Genomic DNA, 18,014 nt, shown 5'->3' with positions numbered 1-18,014 from the left:
CAATCGCCGCCGCCTCTGCCGGTCGTCGCTTGTCGCTGTCCGTCGCTCATCGGACAGGGCAGGGTCGAGACGCGGCGGCGTTTGACACACATCACAGCCGGCGGCGGCGGAAGAGGAGAGAGGACGGACGCCACACCACGTGTGAGGCAGAGTAAACAAACAGCTGCCGGCGGCGGATAGCGGCGCTGGACGCGGGCCGTGGACGGTGCAGCAGAGCGGAACAGGTGACGCCGGGAACCGGATGAGCTCATGGCGCACATATGGTGAGACGGACACGGGAGGACAGACTGGTCAACAGGCGCCGCCGCCGGCTCCGGAACTGTCCGTAGCAGAGATCACGGATGAACAGCGAGGCCCCGCCGTCCCATGTGGCACACAGACACAGCTCATGCCCTGCGATACATGAAGAAACGCTACCCCGAATTAGTTTTTTGGCCTATAGACCTCATTACCTTCCCATACTAGCTTGGGATTTTGGTGGTTGGAACAGCGCGGTCATGTTCGAACGCTGTGGCGTGCCCGACTTCGATCCGAAACACAATGGCACGGTCGACTGCCAAACGACCGGGTCAACGGCAACCGTTCGTCAGTCGCAGTCAGGGGCAGGCTGCAGGCAGCATAGCACGCTGAACACTGTGACGGCTAGTGGATCAGTAAGTCACCAGAAAGAGAGGCATCTAATCAAACGGTAGACTGACATATTGTCAAGTTTATGGCATGCCAGATTAGTTTGGAATCACTGAGTACACTAATCAAAGAGCATCCGACCAAAATGCACCACCGGCCATTGGCCAACATTGCTATAATAGCTGTTAGCGAGCAAATAGGCATTTTGGATATCTTCGCAAAGACGGCCGGCGCTCGGAGCGCGGCGGTCGGTCCGCCGCGCCACGCCGCTCACATATGTGTCATCTGGCCCCTGATCTGATTCTCATGCCCACGTGTTGTGCTACGACGAGGGCTGAGACGGGACGGGGGCCCGACAGTCTTCAACGGGACTCCGCCGGTGCGACACGGCCCGGTGTCATACGACGTGGCCGACGCGGCCTGAGTACGAACAGTCTCGAACGCGACTCCGCCGGCGCGACACGGCCCGGTGTTACGACGTGGCCGACGCGGCCTTACGTGAACGACGTGCCGAGAACGACGAATTGCGCTGCACCTGTGACCGCCGTATTTCACCCTTTTTTAACCGCTTGCTAAGTAATCGAGAATAGACTTTTACATATATGAACAATAGCTTTATGGTCCTCCGGGTGACGAAAGAGAACGAGTACGAGAACGAGTGAACGATCACGAGCACGCACGAACATTTCCGTATCGAACGGGTGAACTGAACGATTCTCACGAACAGTAGCCACCTGCAATTGTTTAGCATGTTAAATCGGTCAGAAATCACAATGATTTGATGGACTATGACGGAAACAGAACAAACAAGGTTGCCAATATTTTCAAGTCAAGTGAAATTTCAAGTCAAGGATGAAAATAACAGGAATCTGCGAAATCTAAGGAGGTGCCAAATACATACAGCCAACCCATCCATGCATTCACTCGACGTACATACAATTAGCTGCCAGCAGTGGCATGTTGAACCAGCCACGAAAGGTTCCGCCCACCGATCCGAGGAGCAGCATGCATGTTCAGCAGATCGGGGAGCATCGACCGACCTCAGCCACAAGGATACAGAGACCGATTTCGGTAGAAAACGGTGAAATAACTCCTCGGCAGTGAAGCAAAACTCCGCCGCCAGGCGCCACTACGGATGACTGCGGCAAAGGTGTGTAAGGTAAGGCTGAGTAGCAGGGGCGGCGTTTGTCTATGACCATCTATGGTTGCGGAGCCATCTACACAGTGTGTTTCGCAAGGCAGGTGCAAACAGGCAGAACCTATTCAAAAAGGGGCATCAAAGCCAGACTGTTCATTCTAAAAAAGTTCCTAGGATGCGCCGCCCGATTTCCGTGCATACAGGTAATAAAATGTGATACTAAGTCTGCATTCATCTAACGCCACTAGATGACCCCGCGGTCAGAACACGACCCATCTACCCACAACATAGCCCGCAGACCCTATGAGCATATGTAATAATCATGCATCCGCACTGTCTGTTTGTCCGTCTGTCTGCCAGACTCACTAACCGACACTCGCCGCAGGTGAAAACCGTAACGAAAGTCGGCTCTCAAATTCCCACGATGTACCTTCTCCAAAGATCCATCGAACCCCGACCCAACCAGCCTGCGGTGAGTGGTGAGCTGAGCATGGAATCAGAGCGCAATACCACAAAGGGAGAATCCACCAGTTCCAGTAACTGCCGGTGTTGGTGAGATTTCCATCAGCTTCCGACCGCAGCGGCGCACCAAATTTGAGGGTGCAGCGCGGCAGCGGCCGGAACCTCCCCACCCAGCGCCGGCCGCACCGGCGCCGCTGCACGAGACCACATCAGGTGAACGCACAACCGTCAGTCCGCCGGTGCAACACCGGGCGGCCGAGCGGGTTACCTGTCCCCTGTGTCCCGCTGCCGAGCGGTCCAAATATCAATCACGGTGACCGGCTGCACTTCCGGCGTCACCCGCCCACCGGAAATGGCTCACTTCCGGCGGGCCTGTGCCGGCCGTTGCGGTGCAGACAGTAGGTGCACTGGACCAGCAGACACCGCTGTCAAATAGTCTGACAGGACAGCTGTCAGGTAGGACCGTCAGAAATCTGCGTGCTGTCACATCGGACAATGACAGGAATGAGTGTCGCTCGAGCGAACCATGCAAATATCAGTTGAAAGATACAGCCACGTCAGTTGAAAGAATGACCGGCACCATTACCCAGAGGCCGCTGATACGGCGGAGAGACCAGTCCAGCCCAAGATACACTGCGAATGGATGTTCAAGTCCAATGTCCATCTTTGCACCGAGCTGGTGGTGTGGAATGGTCGCGTACACGTACACCGATAAGCCGAGTCCCCGACCTAGGACACGAATGGCAATAGAGGATTGAGAGGCTCAGCAGTTTAGCAGTTTTCAATGGCACCTCTCAGTCCATTTTAGTACCTACCTCAAGGCTGTGACTCCAGAATTGCACTCTTATGAATAATCACTCATGACATTTAGGCACTGGCCAGTGGTCAATTTTTACAGTTAGCAGTCTGAGTAAGGTCAAATCTTTGGCTGTAGCATAAACAAATGCTCCCTCAGGTCATTGCATCAGGTTATCATCATCTAAAGCCTTTGCTCAAATGCAGATAGGTTTGGTGGCCAGAGATGTCCAAGTCATATGAGCACCAGTACCCATTACCTATATATCTTTGGCATTACTATAAACACTTATAGGTGAAATGAATGTCCAAAGTATTACTACAGTTAAAAACAAAATAAAATGACTAACAAGGTAATCAATTAAGTGAGTGAGCTAGTATGTAGCTCATAGCTGGAACTGGAGTGGCAGCATGCATCAACATTAAAAACTTGCAACAACTCACTGAGTTCAATTTCCATCACTTTCAAATCATACAGGTAGCACACATGGTTATTTTCAAATAAGGATGGCCCATGCCCAGCCTCAGTGAGCACAAACAGGAAACAAGCATTGGAAATACCTAGCAGTTGGAAAATCAAAGTGCCTCATATGAAGGTGTGGTCAATCAAACTTCACTTTATATTTTATTTTAGAAATATCACAAGCATCTTAGCTGTAAAATGTATGTAGCAGTCCTTTGGTACTTACCCATCCAGCAGCTTTTTTGTATCTTGTGGTGGCTCGCAGCATGAGGTCACGGACAGTTCCATTTCCATCTCCACACGGAACGACCACACGGACTGGTCCAAAGCAGACAGTCACCTTCATCACTGATAAAACTTGCTTCCCTAGCACTACCACTCACTAACTCAGCACTAGTGGTTCATCGTCCACATCCAGGTACTCTTCTGAAGTGACTCACTTCAATGGAATGCTTCCTTCCCTGAGATGATTCATCTTGATCTGTACCAGCATGGAGAAGCCTGCAACAAAAGAGCACACAAATGTTAGCCAATTTTCACATTACTCTTGGAATCAGCAACAGGTGTTGTCAAAATTAATTTCAAAAAACTGATAACACAATCGACGCCATAATTGCCGACAGACAGGTAGCTAAGCCAGGTAGGCAGGCGTGCATTCCAACCCGCTATGGAAAAACAAATGAATCCGAGGAAGCGACTAATGAGGGGAAATGCACACACAGTTTCGGGTCACTTACCAGTCACTCCCATTCCCCCCGAATCGGAAACGGATAGATCAAACGCGCCTCCGACCTCCTGACCGATTTTTGTTCGGAGCCGCGCTTGTTTACGTCGCTTTGGAAAGTGCTCTCGATTTTGGACAGCACCCGCCACCTAGCAGTGAAACCAAAAACTCCACCTGCAGCACTACCACGAGATGTCGCCTCAAGCCCCAATGCCAACAATCGATTGTTGCGGACTTCAGCGGTGACGGCGAAGCGGAGCGTTGTTTTCTGAGTAGTCGGGGGCGTGGTGACTGCTGAGGGCTGTCATCTGAAGTCGTACACACGGTATATAGAGAACTATACTGGTCGTACCTTTATTTCTAATGCTGTTAAATTCACTCAAGGGTGGTTCATAAGGAGGAAAGCCATTTGCTTCTGCCATTGGTAAGCGGTAAGTGAAGTTAGTGATCGTGTTTTCTCGCTATAGTTTATTTGGAAATTTGACGTATTTTTTGTTTTGTTGTAAGCTACCATGTTCCTACTTTCGCTGTGATATATCTTACCTCTTTTGCAACTGATACTGAACTATTGCAAATTATCCATCAGTTGCTGCATGAGTATCAGCATAGTTCGAGGTTCAGGTTTAGGTGGGGTTTATTGATGTACACATGATGACTGTGTGTGTAGGTACAATAATCAGTTAATAATGCAGCATTTTTTATCAATGGACAAATGGTCACACTTTTTATATTGATAACATGTATCCTGCTGGGTCTAGGCTGTCACTTCATGCACATTTGAGCAATGCTTTGGTTTGCGGTTTTGTTTGCTTGTCATTGCTTATTGACCAACACTGATACAGGCTTACAAAAGTAATTGTTTTCCTTGCAGATTCATTATCTCAATCGTCCAACCATGTCTCTCAAAACGATTGTGGGTCAGAAGATCATGGACATTGTCATCAAGTCACAAAAGAAAGGCTCGACACCCGACTGGCGCGTCCTGGTGGTTGACGAGCTGAGCATGAGGATGATCTCAGCATGCACCAAGATGCACGACCTGGCACAGGAGGGCATCACAATTGTTGAGGACATCTTCAAGAAGCGGGAGCCACTGCAGCATCTGGAGGCCGTCTACCTGGTACAACCCACCGAGAAATCCATCAATGGCATTATCAACGACTTTGGCATCCCAACGCGGACCATGTACCGCGCTGCGCACATCTTCTTCACGGAGGCGTGTCCTGACGAGTGCTTCAACATGCTGGTGAATGCCAACGTCTCCAAGTATGTGAAGGCGCTGAAGGAGATCAACATCGCGTTCCTGCCGCAGGAGTCGCAGGTGTTCTCTCTGGACTGTGAGGAGACGTTCCCGGTGTTTTACGGGCCGTCACGCGCGCCGAGCCGGCCCCAGACCATGGAGCGGATGGCGCAGCAGCTGGCCACCCTCTGCGCTGTGCTGGGCGAGTACCCGAACGTGCGCTACCGCAGCGACTTTGACTACAACGTCGAGCTGGCGCAGATGGTGCAGCAGAAGCTGGACGCCTACAAGGCCGACGAGCCGACCATGGGAGAGTCTCCGGAGAAGGTGAGGGTCGATGGAGGGCGTGGAGGGCTTCCCTCCGGCGGTACTGGCACCGGGCCAGTGGGGGATGTACTCGCGTACTGTGGGAGCGGTGGACGGCGCGGGGAGGGTGAAATATGACGATGGGGGACCGTAAATTTATGGGGAAACCGCCGGAGATGCAGCTTGAGTTGGTCGGGTCCGGAACGACATTAGGAATATGTGTAGCACTTTTCTTTCATGACACTTAGGCTTTGAATCCAAATGGTTATCTTACGGTTGCCATGTTAGTAAGCCATTCATAGCATGCCAGCTCGCTTATTGTTAATATGCGACGGTTTCCTTTCCAATCGATATTTTCCGACCTGTCGCCTTACAGACGTACCCAGACGCCCCACAAAGCCCGCCGCCGTCGTACCCACGACGCTGCGGACTGTCTGTTAGCCCTTCTCCGTCGTGCCCGCCACACCCCAGACGCTTTGTTCCCCGCTCCAGTTCGTTTCCCGGCGGCCGTCTGACCTTCCGACACGCCACATACGTTTCGGAAGAGGCGGCGTCCTGCCTTCGTGACCTTTTGACCGTGCGCCGTTCTACCTCCGCCCTACTTCGGTGACCGGCGAGCAGTCGTACCTGGTCCCGTTTGCCGCCCTGCCATTACACGGATGGTCACGCTGGATACTTTGTGGGGTATTTGGGTCCATCTTCTCCCGCAAAGAACTATTGAGGCACCTCCAAGCTATAGATGTTTCAACAGTGCGTATTTTGTGCTGATGGCTAACTACTAACCATTAGTTATATCACATGTTTGTGATGATTGATGAGTCATTTGAAGCTGTCGAGAGATTTCCTCGATTGTCACTTTTTGAAGCCGACATAATGTCGGCTAGAGACGGAGCCCTACCGATATTGAACTTCGGTGATTTGACGTTCCTTTTTCACTAATGAGCTTCTGTATTTCCGACAGCAAAGAAAAAATAAAAATAATGCGAATGTCATGTTGTTGTAAATCAAGTTATTCAACAAGTTATTATCAAGTTATTTTTTGCTATGAAATCAAGTTATTTGTTTATTTGCGTCGTCAAGACCTGATAAATGTTTTTGAATCCACTCCTGGCATTGTTGAAATTTCACCTAAGCTGTCTGATACGTGGGGCAGATAAACTTCACTCTCCCGCTCTAGTTCTCACCTGTTTTTCTGTCGCTCTCCTCCGTCTCGTCCCGTCCGTCTGAACTGTCTTGCTGAAGTGATTTTCACGCCTCTCTTCCCGCTCGTCTGTCCTCCTCGTCACTTCACTGTTTTCTCTCCGTCCAGCTGCCTCTTTTACACAGCAACTTCAGTTTGACTCTCACCAGACTGACTGTATTCTAACACCTCTTGGACGACCGACCGAGCCAGGATCCTCGCGTCCCGAAGCCCGACTTTAATTATGCACACACCATGGCGTATGATTAATCTGTGAGCGGTCGGCACTGTGTTGCCGGGCACTGGGACAGTAGTCCGCTGTGGTCCGCTCCCCTCCCTGGGCACCTCAGAGGTAGCCTGTCTCTGACAGAGCCCCACTGGAGAAGGTGACATGCCTGGCCTTGCTTGACGACCGACTCCTAACGCCAGATCTGCCGCCGTCCGTGCAGGAACCCGGGTAGCGACCGAAATACATTCAGTCATTCAGAGAGAAGCTGGTTACGAGAACGGGAGAATTCGTTTAAACGGCCGGCCGGGCGGCAACGAGGGCGAGATGTATTGTTTTACATTGAGCGGAGTATGTGAATAGTGCAGCTGGCAGCATGTCAATCACGTGCTGCTCATTTGCGATGCATGAGTAGACGGACGCTCAAGTTTCGGCGTGCAATGAGGTTCGCTGGGAGCTTTAACGAGGTCACTGTAAGCACCGCTGCTCACGCTGCGCCGCTGCGAGCCGCACATTACAGCGCCAGCTGCGTTTGGGCCCTTCTTTAGCTGTCAGCGCTGACTTACCCCGCTCTCCTGCAGGCGCGCTCCCAGCTGCTGATCCTGGACCGCGGCTTCGACGCCGTGTCGCCGCTGCTGCACGAGCTCACCCTGCAGGCCATGGCCTTTGACCTGCTGCCCATCGAGAACGACGTCTACAAGTACGAGGCCAGCCAGGGCGAGAGTCCCAAGGAGGTGCTGCTGGACGACAATGACGACCTGTGGGTGGAGCTGCGACACCAGCACATCGCCATCGTATCGCAGCAGGTGGGTGCGACTGGCAGTGCGGGGCAGTCGAGGGAGCGGGAAAGGAAGGGGTAGGGAGGACGACGGGGTATGTGAAGTGGGTTGAGTTTGGAAGTAACGTGGTGAGGTATTTCGGGAAGATCGGTAGTTGAATGAATGAATAAATGAATCGAAAATGAAAAAATGAATCGGATGATTTAATGAATTGGGTCGGTAAATGAATGGACGAAAGCAAAGAATAAAGCTTTTCGCACTGGCGATTTCGAATCTGGATTGAGTGTTTCGCTGGCCAGAAAGCTAAATCATCTACCCAATCTCGTTTTCGTTGAAATTAACTCACTTGTCTATCTGACAGGTGACCAAGAACATGAAGAAGTTCATTGAGAACAAGCGCGGCATGTCGACGGACAAGGCGTCGATGCGCGACCTCAGTCAGATGATCAAGAAGATGCCCCAGTACCAGAAAGAGCTGAGCAAGTACTCGACCCACCTGCACCTGGCCGGAGAGTGCATGGCCTCCTACCAGGGATACGTCGACAAACTCTGCAAGGTAACGTGGTGGGGTAGTAGGGAAATGCGGGAAGGGTATAGAGTAGACGTCGGATATGGCGAGCCTCATTTTCACCTTGCCCCGTGATGTGGAATGCAAACATCTATAACACTGGCCTGCGTTTCAAAACTTTTTTCAAAAGGTCGGAGGTTTCTCAGCTATTTTTATACAAGTTTCGTGTGCTGAATCCGAAAAAGCTGTCCATTTTTCTCGATTAGCTCGAGTTTTCGAACTATGTCAAGGATAAAAGTTCACACACTGATGCATTTATAGGCACATTGGAGTGGGCATGCTGATATATTTTTCCCAAGGTTGGATATTTCTCATCTGTTCTAATACAAGTTTCGTGTGCTGAATTCAAAAAAGCTATCCATTTGTCTCGATTAGCTCGAGTTTTCACACTATATCAATGATAAAAGTTCACACACCGATATATTAATATGCATCTTGGAGTGGGCATACTAATACATTGTTCCCCAAAGTTGGAGATTTCTCAGCTGTTCTATAATGCAAGTTTCGTGTGCTGAATCCAACAAAGCTATCCATTTTTCTCGATTAGCTCCCGTTTTCACACTATGTCACGGATAACAGCTCACACACTGATATATTAAATCTTGGAGTGGGCATACTGATGCATTTTCCCCAAAGATGGAAGATTTCCCAACTGTTCTGATGCAAGTTTTGTGTGCCGAATTCGGAAAAGGTAGGTATCCATTTTTCTCGATTAGCTCGAGCTCCCACACTATGTCAAGGATACACACCGATGCATTAATATGCACATTGGAGTGGGCATGCTGATACATTTTGCAATTTTTTAGGTCCCATCTCGATTATTTACCAGAAAACTGGTGACTGTAGTGAAGAGCAGGTAGAATGCTTCCACAAAGACTGTGTGGCCACAAAGTGTGATGGAAAAACGGTATAAGGGTCGGTGGGACGTCAACTTCCTGGCGGACTATTGCTGGTGCTTGAAGAGGGACGTCCCATGTGCTCAACACAGTCGAAAATCCGTGAAAAGGCCATTTGCGTCACAGCAGTGCGTGTGTACTGTAATCGGAATTCACTTATAGCGGGTCAGTTTGCAGTTTAAACATATATATGCTTCTGTGTGATTAACTATACTAAGCCATTCAGCATAGCTTTGAACATATGAGCAAAACGACGTATCTTAAAAAATCGAGCTAATCGAGCAAAACGAATTCCATTTCCGGAATCAGCGTGAAAAACTGTCCTATAAACAGCTGAGAAACCATTGACCTTATAAATCACGCAGACCAGTGTAATCAAACAATATGAATGTGTATTGTGTATGCTGGAGTCGGCCTTATGTTAATTCAACTGGTCGGTGATGCTAATTTACAAAAGCTGCGGTGACTCTTGTAGCGTCTTACTAGTTAACCCGCGAGTTGCTGGGGGGGGGGGGGGGCGTTAAACGCCCCCACTTTTTTTCGCCGGGCCATAGCATAAAAACGGCGGCGCGCCAAATTTTAGTTACGTGTAGGGAATCGATTGAAGTTTATTGTGACAAAGTTTCAAAAAAATCGGTCGGAAAATTTTTGAGATATCGAGGTTTTAGTGACGTCATGATTTCTGAGTTTTCGACCAAAAACGGCATATGTTCAAAAAATCATATAAAATCACAGAATAGACATACAGACATGCCGTGAACGTCATTAGACTGCCTATACCATGAACAATCAAATGGCTATCTTCGATTATTGATTATCGTTCCGCATTTTCCAAAATCTTGAACTGAATCTTGGCAATTTCTAGTGACTACACGACCATGATACATGCATTTCTTAAATTGAACTTTTTTAGCCAAACACGTACACCTATGAATTATGGTAAAATAAATGTCACCATCGTGTTCTACGCCCCAAATTACCCACAAAACAAGTGTCACAGGCTGCGAATATCAGTTTTGATTTTCGGGGATATGTGCCTACCCGGTTGACCTGACCTTGACCCTGACCTATGCTTGACTGACCCCTACATGGAGCTGACACTCTTGTAGGCCTGATATGATGGATTGTGCACCGTTTTGACAGAGCTTATGACGAGAGGCACCCATTGCGAAGTCCTGAAGTCCATGCTACTGAAAGCCGGATTTCAGGTGTTTGACCTGACCTTGACCCGACCTGTGACCTCAAAATTCAAATTTAAAGTACTCATCTGAAGCGTCTCGTCGCGTTCTTTCGTTTGCCGCCTCGTGCGTTTCGCTGCGTCTATTGGTTCTCAAGTTATCGGCTGGGGGCGTTTAACGCCCCCCCCCCCCCCAGCAAACGGTGGGTGGCGAAATACCCCAGCAACTGCCGGGTTAACTTTCATTACTAGTTTTGTGTGTATTTTGGTTTCACCGGTCACATCTGCCACTGTATATACACTGGCAGCATGTGTAGTTCGTGTCACTATAGGAGTCCGCGTGTCGTCTCCGCCCACAGGTGGAGCAGGATCTGGCCATGGGTACTGACGCCGAGGGCGAGAAGATCCGCGACCACATGCGCAACATCGTGCCCATCCTGCTGGACCAGAACGTCACCACGTACGACAAGATCAGGATCATCCTGCTCTACATCCTGGTGAAGAACGGCATCAGCGAGGAGAACCTCAACAAGCTGATTCAGCACGCGCAGATCCCTGCCGAGGACCGCAGTATCATCACCAACCTGGCCAATCTCGGCCTCAACGTGGTGGTCGACGGAAACAGGAAGAAAATCCACACGGTAAGTGCTAAAATCGTGGTTATGGTGCCACCCATTAGAAGCTGAAACACGAAATGGATCACGATACTGTCCACCGTAGGATACTAAACGTGCGTCGCTTTTGAAATGTTCGTACCTACTTATAACAGAGCAGGAAGGCCGGAGCATTTATTATTGCAGGATCATAGCGAAAACGGCTGCCTCCGCATACTGCCCTATGGCTTCCCACCTTATAGAGGCCTGCCGCGGCACCGTCTGATTAACACGCTAAGCATATGGGTACCAGTCATCTGCTTGATGGTTTGCCATTACATCTCCACACCATACGGTACCGCCCCGACTCCGCTCTTATTATGACCAAACTAAACTTCACCCTAGCAGCACCATCCCCGACCCCGGCGTTCACCTCAGTCGCCGCGCTGACAGTATGGCGAGTCTAAGGCTGAGACCGTGACGGGCTCCTCGGTGGACTCGGAGCCTCTGCGGAGGGCGGCCGCCGCGCTGGCCCCCCTGCGCCGCTCTCTGTCCTGGACTGCAGCGGCCGCCACCGGGGTGTCCACTTCACCGGGAGTAGGTGGAGTTTTTTTTTTGGACCGATGGGACGGACGGAGTTTCTTGCTGGGGTGATGTTGGTCCCCTCTGGGGTTTGGTAGATTGGTAGTTGGATTGGAAACATTGTGTGGCGAGTCTTGGTGGTGTGGTCAGGGCGGTTCTCGGTGTGGAAGCTATGAGGAGTGGACGTGGAGAGCTGTAGAAGGTGGTGGAGAGCTGGGTGGACCTGTGGACTGATTCTGCACGACCGGGCGAGCATTGATGGACCACTCGTGGCATGACGTGGTTGGATGTGGGAGATCTCGTCCGGTCCCGGATGTTGCTGGCTGGGTTTCTTCCAGGATTTTTGTTTGTTGAAGGCATCACAGGTGTATTCGTGGTGACTTCCGAAGACACTGAGTTTTTTTTTTTTTTAGTCAATTGTACATACGAGACAACTTTATTGTTTCTTGGACATGTGTCGTCATTTGGCTGGTTGTTGTTTCAAGTCGTAAGACTTGGGTTTGAAAATGCGTTGTCGTTACATGGTCATTGGTCAGGCCTTGTTTGTTTTCCGTTTCCATGAGTGATTTTCGTTTTTGACCAAGTTACTTTGTACTTTTTCGATATTTTTGTTATATTCTGTTCTATTATATTGTTTTGTGCTCGACATGATTTACAGGTATCGACCCCCACAGTTTCGGCAGTTAACCCGCGCCCTGCTGGGGGGTGTTTGAACACCCCCCTTGTGGTTTTTCGCGAATATCTCAAAAACGGCGGCGCGGAGCGCCGCCGTTTTTGGTACACCTTATCATACATCAATTCTACACATGTTGCGAAAATTTCAGACCAAGGTCATTCAAGGTCAGGTCACCAGGTCACTGGAAGTGACCTCACCTCATAAAAAGTTGCAATGTCTGTCATAGCTACACCGAGTGACCGATCGTTTTGAAACTTTCAGCGATTGCTAAGAGCAATAGCATGTACAAAATGTATATCTCAGAATTTTGATATCGATGACCTAAGGTCAGGTCAATTTTGCGACCTCCCCATTATAAGTCAATGGGAGAAAATTGAAATGCGCCTCTTTTGGATGAAAGACATTATAAACACTCCCAAACACCGAATTACAAGTGGTTTAAACATACTGAACATGAAAATGGTGTCCGTGACCCTTGTTTATGCCCTGAGGTCATCTTAGGTCACGAATGGTATCTAACAGTTTTTCGCAAATAACTTTTGATAGAGGCATGCTGGAGCGATGAAAACGCCTTAGATGTGGTCAGCTCGACGATACGGATCGACTGATATGCAACATGACCCTTTCCGGTCAGGTCATGACCTTGACCTGAGGTCAAATTTTCAAGTTGACCTTTCAAGGTCAAATTATAGTTCATTCGATGCGTCTTGACGAGAGGAACACGATGCCGGTAAAAGTAAGCACGTACAAGGCTTGGGTCAAAAGTTATTGCAGAAAAACTGTTTCCGAAAAAATCGGCTATTTTTGCAGTTTTTGCCCCCTGCAGGCAAAACCGTTGACGTTAGGTCAAATCTGAGAGAATTATTCAGAAAGGGCGTTAATAGGGCTATCGAATGCGCTTTTCCGTGGCGCTGTAGCTCTATTGGTTCCCGAGTTATGCGTTGGCTTCTTGGAAATTGTCGACATTCGACCTGGAAATCGGCGAAATTTTGCCTTCAATGACCTCTGGTGACCTGACCTTTGACCTGACCAAAAAATTGACCGAAGTGATTTCGTCATTATTTTTGACGCTCTTTCGAACGCCGCCTTCCGCGTATCGCTACGTGGCCCAGGAGCCGAGTTACAAGGGGGGGGGGTGTTCAAACACCCCCCCCCCCCAGCAGGGCGTGGAAATCCAGGACCCCCAGCCGGGCGCGGGTTAAACGAAAACTGACATACCTCTGATTGCCACTGAGTTTATGCGGCTGTTCATATTTCAGGAAATTGATTTTTTATGTGTGCCGTATTAGCTGGTGTGGATTTTTTGGCATTGTTTTCTTTTTAGGCATCTACTTAATAGCCAGCCCATTGCGACTGTTGAGTTTTGTCTCAGTTCATGTTCATGTTCATCGTTTCTCTCAAAATCGTATGGCCTAAGGCCTAAGCCCTTACCTACTAAATTTGTAATAATTGTTCTTTGTTATTTGTAATTGTTATAAGATGTGACATTTTCCTGGGCATGAATTTTGCGTGCTGTAAGTTTCCGACCATATCATATAAATGTCCGAAAACACAGTGAATTGTCCCCAGCTTCTACATCTACCGTTGGAAGGGCTCCGGTAAAGTCGACGCCGGCCACCGGCCGGCACTGTCTCCGCTGCCAGCCGCGGCCGGTCCGTGCAACACTAACCATCACACCCGCCAACAGATGGCGCGCAAGGAGCGGATCACCGAGCACACCTACCAGATGTCGCGCTGGACGCCCGTCATCAAAGACATCATGGAGGACGCCATCGACCTGAAACTGGACGAGAAGCACTTCCCGTTCCTGGCCGGTCGTGCGGCCACGGCCGGCTACCCGCGCGCCACGCCCACCACGGCCCGCTACGGCCACTGGCACAAGGACAAGGGCGCGCAGAACGTCAAGAACGTCCCCCGTCTCATCGTCTACGTTCTGGGCGGCCTGTCCTACAGCGAGATCCGCAGCGCCTATGAGGTCAGTACTAGCACCATGATGACTAGCACCATGATGCGAATTTGGAAGGATTCCAGAGGCCGTATTCACGTCGACTTCGCAAGTCGATTTTGTTTCGGAAGTATAATTTGGTATTCACGTCGACACTTGTTTAGTTTTTATCGACGAGTTCACTTGATTACAATAAAAAGAAAAATTATTAAGAAGTAGGCCATACGTAAGAAAATTCTTATGAAAATGATCGACGTGAATACGGCCCCAGAGCTACCTACTATTAATTCATCAGGTGGTGCCCGGCGCTCAGGCACTTCCCAGCCCACAGGGAGTGTGTTAAACCTCAGCGCTCATGATATGACCCTGAGCCTCACAGCTCTGACGTTTAAACGGTATTTGAACGTTGGGCGGGACGTAACTACCTTAATACTCGTTAAATGTGGACAGCTCATTTATATGCCAGAGTCGGTTACCACACAAAAAAAAACGCACCGCTGATAGCGTTTGACTCGAGGCGTGTGAACTTTCTCAAGAAGCTGACAACACTGAACTGGATAACATTCTAATATATGGCGTAGTTTTTCATGATGCGGGAAGGACGCTCACCCTCCCATGAAACATGCGAAGTTTGTGGGACACGAACGTAGTTTGTGGTGCCATTCGTTGCTCGCTTTCTTGAGTTTTAGGGTGGTTACTAGTTTCCACTTCGTATGTTTACTGTGGCAGCTTCTGGCTGATGTGAGACATATCACACGCTATATATGCGAACAGAGTTTGAGATATGGTACCCCGTCGTCAGGTAACCAACGCCCTGAAGAACTGGGAAGTGGTGATCGGCAGCGACCAGCTCATCACGCCCGGCCAGTTCCTCAAGAACCTCTCCAAGCTGGGCGGCGGGCCGGCGTAGGTACGCCTCGAGCCACCAGAAACCGCCTCCACCGCCCCCGCCGACCGGTGAGGAGGGCACTGGGAGGCGGCGGCGCCCGACTGCGGCGTCTCGGGCGGGGTGGGATGTGAGGACTCCGCTGTAGACGGGGAAGATGGGGGCTCTGCGGGCGCCGGCGGTAGCGCGTCCGAACTCGCCGCTAGTGCTTGTCCACCCTGAGTTTGCAGTGTGATCGGCCCCTAACGGCACATACCGTTGTGAGTAGACCTCTAGAGTTGGGAGCATAGCTGCTTCGTGAGGCTGAGTTGGGGTTGAAGGACGACCGGGTAGAGTTTGGCGTTTGCGTGATTCATTCAGTTGGGTGATATTTCAGCACCGGTTTTTGTTTATCATCGTACTTTGTCACGTCCTTCCGTCGCTTGTTGAGGTTGATAAGTCTTGCCGCAGAGCGCTGGTAGTGGTATTACTAGTCAGGGAAGCGTCAGCGCCTAGCAGCAACTTCGGCCCTTCAGCCAAGGTATCATTAGGCCTCTGCTCGTTAGGCCTCTGCTCGTTAGGTCTCTGCTCGTTAGGCCTCGCGGGTGCGGCTAGGGCCTGAGGTAGTGACTCTGGTGGGCAGGTTGCGTCTATCTGGCCCGTTTCGCGCGTCATATCCCGGGGGTTCGATGGGGTCACAGTCTGAAGGCGTTACGTACCAGCGTCCGCTTGAGTCCCTTTAGAACGACTGCGGTGGCAGTGCCGCCTCGCTGCGAAATTTACCGAAGAGTGTTCGCACTCTTCGGTACATTGAGTTCGGACATTGAGGGATCATTCACGCTGGTAGTCGCGGGCTGGCGACGCCGGCGGACAATGCGTCGGTGACCGAGAGGTGTCATTCCTGGTACGACCAGCTCGTCACCGTATTATATCAAACAACCCTCCTAACGTCCGGTAAGGGCTGGATGTCGGCTAGGCTAGAGCGCACTCGCAGTTCTCCGAAAAGTCCCGGCCCGGATCGCGTCACTATCCAGATTAACTTAGATATCGTCTATGTGTGTACTAAGTGCTTATCCAAATATCTAGGTTATCTATATCGGGAATCTCGAGTAGTGTCCGTTAATTGCGGTGCTTGTTATTGTAAACTGCAGCCACATTTGCTATCCGTATGCACATCTTAGTACGGAAGCTGTATTGATTCCTTAGGCGGTCATTCCTAGTTCATTAATTCCGGTGGAATAATTTCCTATGATTTTGTAGCACTCACTGTCGTGGCTGTCAATTGGCGAATGTTATTTCGAGACAGCTTTAGTTTATGTGATAATATGGTGTGGTGGTGGTGGATTCTGCTGCTGTTTTATGTCGATCAATGCTATTCTTTGGGAGGTGATTATCTGTTCTTGTGGCGTTTTGTTTATACGGCTTGCCGTCGTCACACAAGAACCGTAAAATAGTATTGTTATGTGTTGGAGCTATATTTCGTTGACTGTACCTATGATTTTATTTATTGTGTATTTGCTCGGCACGACTGATCGTAAGGTACAGGACATTCCCCGTCGCCATGTTGCCGGCCTCTGCGCGTCGCCCGATCATTCCGCGGCCTCTGACCTCGGCTCTATATGGTTATCTGACCGTCTAGTCGCTCGCTTCAGTCCAGCTGTCGCAGCCATCTCTCGCTGAAAGTCATAGGTGTGCTTGGCTTTACCTCTACCAAATAGGCGCGTCGTGTACGACGTTTTCCGCCCTGTTCTACCTTTGCCAGCATCGATGTATGTATTTCATCTATCCCGCTTGCCCCCCTTATTGCGAATTGTCTAGTCCAATCTCTGCTGCGCTTGTCCCAATTTTTCCATTTTGCCTCGTATGCCTCATCCTAACGACCGGCTGCATCTCCTACAGTCCGTTCGATATCCGGACATTTCGGTATCAGCATTTCCCGTACGAGCCAGCTGTAGCATAATCGCGCCTGCGGTCCTGCAGCGTCCCTTCGGCTTTATACGCCCGGTAGGCACCCGTTTGTCGCAATAACGCGGACCTGTGTGTTCGTGGGACGCTGCCGCGGTTCGCTGCTGGTTTCCGCACTCCGTGCCCAGTCTGCCTATCTCTCCCCGGCCAGCCGGAGAGCCATTCTGGGTATTTCGGTGGAGCCGCAGCTTCGGATCGGCGCGGCAGATACGATTGGCGGCGCAGCGGGGACGAGTAGCGGCGCGTGGAGGCAGTTAGCGGCGAGTAGTGACGCAGGCAGACGGGCGGCGGCGCGGCGAGGTCGCGGAGTGTTACCGTTTACAGAGGTTTGTCTTGTGCGCTACGTAACGGTAGTTGATGACCCATGGCGGGCCAATCGGATAGAAATAAAGTCACTGCATTAGAAAACCGGTCTTTGATGGAGGACTTATCGCGTCGCCGGTGGTGATTAGTCTGCTACAGAAGAAAGCCCGATGACTGGCTATCATTTTGTCGTGCATAGATGATGCATTGCCTAATTCTGGCTTGTCTGTCGGTTGATCCCAGACGTGTTAATGGCGCACGTGCTAGTCGCTCGGATCAGTCCATGGCGAATACCGCTCTCATCAGCAATTGATGCGATCAGCAGTTGATGCGATCGAAAGGACTATGATCAGATACAATCACCTTCATTTATTCACATATATTTACAGGCATCATTCAGCCTGCGCTCTTTCCCCCAGCGGATACGACGCATCTGACCCTGCGCGTGCATCCTAAGATCGACTGGAAGCTCCCCCACCAGGATCCGGCGGACGGAGCTAGGCT

At 50.4% G+C, this 18,014-nt stretch overlaps 1 protein-coding gene across 3 annotated transcripts; it reads left to right on the top strand.

Moving 5' to 3' along the window:
* The first annotated feature begins 4,448 nt into the window (after positions 1-4,448).
* On the top strand, positions 4,449-17,610 carry LOC122380505 (protein ROP-like). 3 transcript variants are annotated; one of them, XM_043363699.1, is made up of 7 exons: positions 4,449-4,640; positions 5,081-5,776; positions 7,743-7,967; positions 8,302-8,496; positions 10,941-11,222; positions 14,120-14,407; positions 15,180-17,610. In XM_043363699.1, exons 2-7 carry the CDS (start codon positions 5,105-5,107, stop codon positions 15,285-15,287), a joined length of 1,770 nt encoding a protein of 589 aa, XP_043219634.1. In that variant the 5' UTR covers positions 4,449-4,640; positions 5,081-5,104; the 3' UTR covers positions 15,288-17,610. The 3 variants fall into 3 exon arrangements, with proteins under 3 accessions (XP_043219634.1, XP_043219635.1, XP_043219633.1); XM_043363700.1 differs by having other exon boundaries at positions 4,479-4,633; XM_043363698.1 differs by lacking the exon at positions 4,449-4,640 and adding an exon at positions 4,854-4,872.
* Positions 17,611-18,014: the final 404 nt, after the last annotated feature.

Source organism: Amphibalanus amphitrite, unplaced genomic scaffold (assembly GCF_019059575.1).
Source record: "Amphibalanus amphitrite isolate SeventyFive unplaced genomic scaffold, NRLGWU_Aamphi_draft 000100F_arrow, whole genome shotgun sequence".
In the NCBI taxonomy this organism is placed as follows: Eukaryota; Metazoa; Arthropoda; class Thecostraca; order Balanomorpha; family Balanidae; genus Amphibalanus; species Amphibalanus amphitrite.
The sequence above is the reverse complement of the archived record's forward strand: the minus strand, read 5'-3'. Positions and strand labels throughout refer to the sequence as shown.

Bases quoted from the DNA above. Each gene is read 5' to 3' on its own strand.
- LOC122380505 (XM_043363698.1), top strand. The intron at 5,777-7,742 runs GTGAGGGTCGAT...GCTCTCCTGCAG, and splicing joins TGGGAGAGTCTCCGGAGAAG to GCGCGCTCCCAGCTGCTGAT. The intron at 8,497-10,940 runs GTAACGTGGTGG...CTCCGCCCACAG, and splicing joins ACGTCGACAAACTCTGCAAG to GTGGAGCAGGATCTGGCCAT.